General features: G+C 56.1%; 1 protein-coding gene across 1 annotated transcript; it reads left to right on the top strand.

Moving 5' to 3' along the window:
• The first annotated feature begins 2,777 nt into the window (after positions 1–2,777).
• Positions 2,778–5,363, top strand: LOC118691245 (C-factor-like). Its single transcript, XM_036390369.1, has 6 exons — positions 2,778–3,467; positions 3,783–3,834; positions 4,039–4,226; positions 4,489–4,647; positions 4,737–4,856; positions 5,158–5,363. The coding sequence occupies exons 1-6, from the start codon at positions 3,321–3,323 to the stop codon at positions 5,269–5,271; spliced, it is 780 nt and encodes a 259-aa protein (XP_036246262.1). The 5' UTR covers positions 2,778–3,320; the 3' UTR covers positions 5,272–5,363.
• The last annotated feature ends 636 nt before the right edge of the window (positions 5,364–5,999 follow it).

Genomic DNA, 5,999 nt, shown 5'->3' with positions numbered 1-5,999 from the left:
CGCGGCCCGGAACGGGAAGCGACGCCCGGCAGCGCCACCTCCGGGGCGGAGCGAGGCGGGCCCGGCTCCCGGCCCTCCATCCCATCCCCATCCTCACCCCCATTTTTATGTCCTGTCCTATCCCTGTGCCAAACCCCAGCGCTTTTCCTGGGCACACGCGTGCCCTTCTAGAAGACAAGGATCTGGGGAGATGTCGGAGCCGTTTCCAGTTCATAAAGGGGTTACAGGAGAGCTGGGGGGGGATTTTGGACCCTAGAGTGATAGCATAAGAGGGAATGGCTTCAAACTGAAAAAAAGGGGCAGGCTTAGATTAGATATGAGGAGGAAATTCTTCCCTGCTAGTGGGGTGAGTCGCTTGCACAGGTTGCCCAGAGAAGCTGAGGCTGCCCCATCCCTGGAAATGTTCAAGGCCAGGTTGGATGGGGCTCTGGGCTTAAGGGAAGGTGACCCTGACTGTGGGGTGTTGGAACAACAGGTCCCTTCCAATCCCAGTCATTCCAGGATTCCCCATGCTTTGGCACACTCTGTAGTACAGTTTGCCTTTCACAGGTGATGCCAAACCATCCCTGGAACTCTACCTTGGTTTTATGTTCTTTCCTTTAGTTTTGGCTCCAGCTCCAGGTAATCCCAGGGTTTCCCCAGATGGTTGCCCATGGGAAGAAGCATCCTGCCACAACAGCCTTGCCCATCCTTTATCTCATCTTAAGGTATTAAAGCCACTTGGTCAAGTCTGTCAAACAACCTGGGAAATGTTCTGGTGAAGGGATGGCAAATTCCTCCCCTCACCCAGTTCAGTTGTGACTTGGGGCAGTCAGTGCCTTTCATCCCCATGTCAGAGGCTGTGGTTCCATCAGTGAGCTGACACTGAGGGCAGTGAAATGGCACGACAAGATGGATATAATTGTCACCCTGTATTTGGTTTGCATGGCCAGGTTTTGGTGGGGGTGGGCCTTCTGGGGAAGCTGCCAGGAACCTCCTCGAGCCAGGGGCAGATGTGTTGCTGACCAAGGCTGAACCCTTCAGCCACAGTGGTAACACTTCTGTGATAATGTATTTAAGAAGAAAAGAAAAAAGTTACTGTGCAGATGTAATTGCAGCCAGAGAAGAGTAGAGTGAGGATATGTGAGGGGAGTAGCTCTGCAGACACCAAGGTCAGTGCAGAAGGAGGGGGAGGATGTGCTCCAGGCACGGGAGCTGAGATTCTCTTGCAGCCCATGGTGCAGCCATGCCTGTGCCTGTAGGACAGCACCCCAGGGAAGAGTGATCCATGTTGCAGCAGTTTGTGGAGAACCGTTGCCCAGGAGATGGACTCACATTGGAGAAGTTCATGGAGAACTGTCTGCCATGGAAGGGACCCCATGCTGGAGCAGGGGAAGGGCTCCAACTCTTCTCCCTGAGTAGCAGCAGGGAACGCATGTGATGAACTGATCATAACCCCCATTCCCTGCCTCCCTGCACTGCTGAGCAGGGGGAGGTAGAGCTGGGAAGAAGGGAGTAGTGGAGGGGAGGTATTTTTAAGATTTATCTTACTCATTATCCTGCTCTGATTTTGTTAGTAACAAATTCAGTTGATATGCTCAGTTTGAGTCTGTTTTGCCTGTGATGGTATTTGGTGGGTGATCTCTTCTGGACCTTATCTCAACTCATGAACCTTTGTTACATTTTTCCTCTCCCCCTTCCAGCTGCAGAGGGAAGTGATAGAGTGCCTTTGGTGAATGTGAGGCATTCAGCCAGGGTTAACTCACCAAACACACAGAAGAATAGGCAGCAGGGTTTGCTCTTTCTGACAAAAGCTGATTTATTTGGAAAGGTTGCATTTGGATGGAGGATCAGATCTCCTGAACATGACAGCTCATCATTGTCCAGTTGCAAAGCAAAGTTGGAGCAGCATCTCCAGCTGGAGCAGGAGAGGTTCCACAAGCTTATGCACCCTAGTCCTGCCCAATCACATCCCGTATAAGTGGTTATTAATTACTTTAAACTACCTACACAACATCTCTGAACTATCTTAAATGTGTATATTCCACTGTTGCAAATGGTCTGTGCAGTTTGAGTGATGCTGCAGCAGGAACCAGCTGGGGAGGCCATGGGATCATAGAATCAGAGAATCATTTAGACAGGAAAAGACCCCTAAGACCACCAAGTACAATCTATCTATCATCCATCAGATGCCCAGACCCTCCCTGCAGGGTGGGGACACAGGGAAACATGCAGGTCATGGTTCTCCATTGATTTTAGGTGCAACAGGAACTCCTGGGGGATGATTCTGTAATTCAGCGATCCTCAGGCCTGTCCAAAGCTCCTGAATCCACCAGTCACATGCTTCCCTGGGAGTTCAGTCCATCAATTGGCTAAGTACTGCAGGAAAGAGCTGGGCAGTACCTGGACCACCCTGGGGCTGGATGTTCACCTGCAATGTGTGTGCCTGGGCACGGCCCTGGCTCCCACCTGCACCAAAGTCACACCCAGGGGCAAATCTGAATTTTATCATAGCATCACAGAGCCATAGTTTGGGCTGGAGAGGATGTTAAAGACCATCTAGTTCCAACCCTCCTGAACAAGTAGGGATGCCTTACACTAGACCAGGTTGCTCAGAAGCTCATGCAGCCTGTCCATGAACACTTCCAGGGATGGGGCAGGGGTTATCCTTCTATCACACTTGAATATTATAGGTGCTGTTAGAGCAGACTCTGAGGAAAGGGGTCACTCTGGTCAGCCCTGGAGGGTTTTTCCCAGTGGTTCTGGAGGGTTTCTAGGTTTCTCAGCCTATTCCTGTGGCTAAGGAACATTTGTCTGTCCTGGCTGCTCTATTCTCAAGTCCTCAAGGGACATTCACCTGTCCTGACTGCTCTATCCCCAGCCCTGGCCTCAGCATTGCACAAACTAAAGCAAATAAACTGCACTGTGCAGAGTCAGCAAGTCCAGCCTCGCCTGCCTGACCTTGGGCAAAGGGAGGGACAGGCCTGGCATCCCAGGAGGGAGGGAGGTGGTGGGAGATGGTGTTGCACTGCAAGGACAGGGATAGTGCTGGCCCTTAAAACCAAAAGGCTCAGGTCTGGTAGCATAAAGCAACGCTCCTGACACCTAGCCCAGGGTATTGCCTGCCTGGGCAGGACACTTGGCTCCCTTTGCATCATTCCACAGCCAGCAGGAAAAGTGGATCACGGGTATGGACCAGAGCCAAGAGATTGAGGTGCAGACAGAGAATTTCTGAGAGCCACGAGCTGATGCAAGTCCTCATGGGAACATGTGAGATAACCAAGTAGCAAAAGGCACTGGCAGAGTCCAGGCGAGAGCAGTGCAGCCACAGCCAGGGCAGCATGGCAGGGCTCCACGTCCGCTCTCTTCTGGTGACGGGGGCCAACCGGGGACTCGGCCTGGGGCTCGTCCAGCATTTCCTGAGGATGCCAAACCCACCTCAGTGGATCTTTGCAGGCTGTCGGGACCCCAAGGGACAGCGAGCACAGGTGAGACTGGGGAGGGGGAGACTGGATCAGGAATGGTGTTTGCAATGGGCTGGAGCTGCAGTCAAGCACCTGCAGCACAGGTCAGCTGGCTTGGGACACCACAAGACCAGTTGTGCATGGGATATGTGGAGGGGAGAATGGCACCAGGCATGTATAGAAGGCACAGAGCCCCATTGATGTGGCAGCTGGAGCAGGTGTTGGACACAAAGTGATGCAGGGACAGAGATGGAGTGGCATGGGCTTTACCTGGGAACGGCTGAGCCTCTGCACAGCCCCTCCAGCCTCTCCATGCCTACACAGTGCCCTCTCTTTCAGGAGTTACAGAATTTGGCCTCCAAGCACCCCAACATCATCATCATCCCGCTCGGTAGGTGCCCCGAGGTGCGGATCCTTTGCCCCAGTTCCTCTGGCGAGTGCCCAGGCTGGGCACACCCTGGGAGCCCCGTGCTGGGAGGGAGCTGTGCCATGGGCTGGTGCCTGCAGGGCCATCGGGCACTGCCACCTCTAGGGGAACAGAGGGGACTCCAGCATGGGGACACAGGCTCTGACCTCCCCTGTGTTGGCTCTGCAGAAGTCTCTGACCCTCCCAGCATCAAGGCAGCTGCAGCCAAGGTTGGGGAGCACCTGGGGGGCTCTGGTCTGAACCTCCTCATCAACAATGCTGGAATTGTGAAGTTGAACACGCTTGATACGGAGACATCGGAGGACATGAGGGAGATTTACACCACCAACACAGTTGGCCCCCTGCTGATGGGCCAGGTGAGACCCTCACCCAAGTTGGGCTGTCCTGGGGAAGCATGAAGGGCTGGTGAGAGGGAATCCTGCCTCCATTCTGATTACCAATGGGCTCTCAGTTAATGAGAAGCTTGTGGAGCCATGGGCCTGGAGCTCAGGTGCTGGAGCCCGGCAGGGAAGAGGAGGGAGGATGCTCCCCCAGTGCTGGTGTCAATGTTGCCCACTGTGGAAGGAGCTTCTCCCCTGCCTGTCCATGTGTGCTCCTGTCCCCTCTGTCTCCTCACAGGCGTTTCTGCCCTTGCTGAAGAAGGCTGCCCAGGGGAGCCCAGGCTCAGGGCTGAGCTGCAGCAAGGCTGCCATCGTCAACATATCCAGCATTGGCGGCTCCATCGCTTCTGCCTTTGGCTGGGAGTTGATACAAGTCACCTCGTACCGCTGCAGCAAGGTGCTGTCACACTTTGCTTTCCCTGCCCAGCTGTTCCCTTGCAGCCCCCCTTCCCCTCTCACCACCGTCCCTGCATTGTCTCTCCTCAGGCTGCTCTGAACATGCTGAGCAAGTGCCAGTCCCTGGCGTACAAGGAGCACGGCATCCTCTGCGTCGCTCTCCACCCCGGCTGGGTGCAAACTGACTTGGGCAGCTCTGCTGGAGGCGTGGTAGGAATTCCCCCGGGGCGGGTCCATCAGAGCTTCTGTGCTGGTTTTGCATGGGTGGGAGTTGCTATCCTGAGCCCCTGCCCATGGCTTCCCTGCCTGCCCAATCCCTGCTGGGGCAGCTCCCGCTGTCCTGGTCCTGGGTGCTGGGTGTCCCCGTGCCCTCAGTTCTCGTCTCAGTCCCTCCCCCTGGGGTTTTCAGCTTTCCCTTTGCCCTGGAGCAGCTCTTTCCCCTGGCTCCAGCTGCTCCAGGGCCTTCAGCCAGGCCTTGGGCATGGGCTGCATCTCCCCCTGTGCCCCACAGCCCCCAGTGACAGTGGATGACAGCGTGCAAGGGATGCTGAAGGTCCTCTCCTCCCTCTCTGAGAAGGACACCGGCACCTTCCTGGACTGGGAAGGCAACGTCATCCCCTGGTGAGGCACCACTGCAGGATCCTGGCAGCCAAGAGGTCCCTTTGGCACTGCTCCCACCTCCCCCACATCCTCAATAAACTCCTGCTGAGACCTCCAGCTCTGTTGTGCAGTGCCAGCTCATGGGGTGACCCTCTCCAGATATCCCACTCCTGCACTGGGGATTGGTGGTGCCCGCAGCTGCCCCAACCCATGGCTGTCACTGGCATCCCCATGAGTTCCAGCCAGCAGGTGCCATGGCACCGTGACTGCCCTCTGGAGACCTCCCCTCCAGGAGGCACTGAAGGAGCTGGAGCAGGGCCCGTGTCCTGAGAGGAGAGAGATCTTCTGAGCTCCTGCAGGACTGGCTTTCCCCTGCCCAGGCTGAGCTGCCTCAGGGGCTGGGGGTCACAGGGAGCAGCTGCCCTCTGCCCTCAGCTGGGGGATGCCTGGTCACAGGTGGGACAGAGGGACACACAGAGCTCGGGCAGAGCACAGGGATCGTGCCCTGGGCTCAGACAGGGGTTTGAGACTGGGTGTGGAGACAGAGCAGAGATGCATCAGCTGCCAGAGTTTACAGAGTGAGGGGTACAGAGGGAGCACAGGGAACACATGGTGTGGGAAAGGAGAGAGAAAGCTGATTCCCTCTCCCCAGCAGTGTGGGGAGGGCTGGGAGTGAGCAGGGGTGACCATGCAGAGTGGTGAGCCAGCGAGCAGAGGCTGCAGCACAGGCAAGAGGTGCCGTCCATCTGTCCA

The sequence above is a fragment of the Molothrus ater genome, chromosome 12, assembly GCF_012460135.2.
Source record: "Molothrus ater isolate BHLD 08-10-18 breed brown headed cowbird chromosome 12, BPBGC_Mater_1.1, whole genome shotgun sequence".
NCBI classification, from domain to species: Eukaryota; Metazoa; Chordata; class Aves; order Passeriformes; family Icteridae; genus Molothrus; species Molothrus ater.
The sequence above is the reverse complement of the archived record's forward strand: the minus strand, read 5'-3'. Positions and strand labels throughout refer to the sequence as shown.

Coding starts and splice junctions, on each gene's coding strand:
- LOC118691245 (XM_036390369.1), top strand. CDS start 3,321: ATGGCAGGGCTCCACGTCCGCTCTCTTCTGGTGACGGGGGCCAACCGG. Junction 4,648..4,736: donor CCTCGTACCGCTGCAGCAAG/GTGCTGTCACAC, acceptor GTCTCTCCTCAG/GCTGCTCTGAACATGCTGAG. Junction 4,857..5,157: donor GCAGCTCTGCTGGAGGCGTG/GTAGGAATTCCC, acceptor TGTGCCCCACAG/CCCCCAGTGACAGTGGATGA.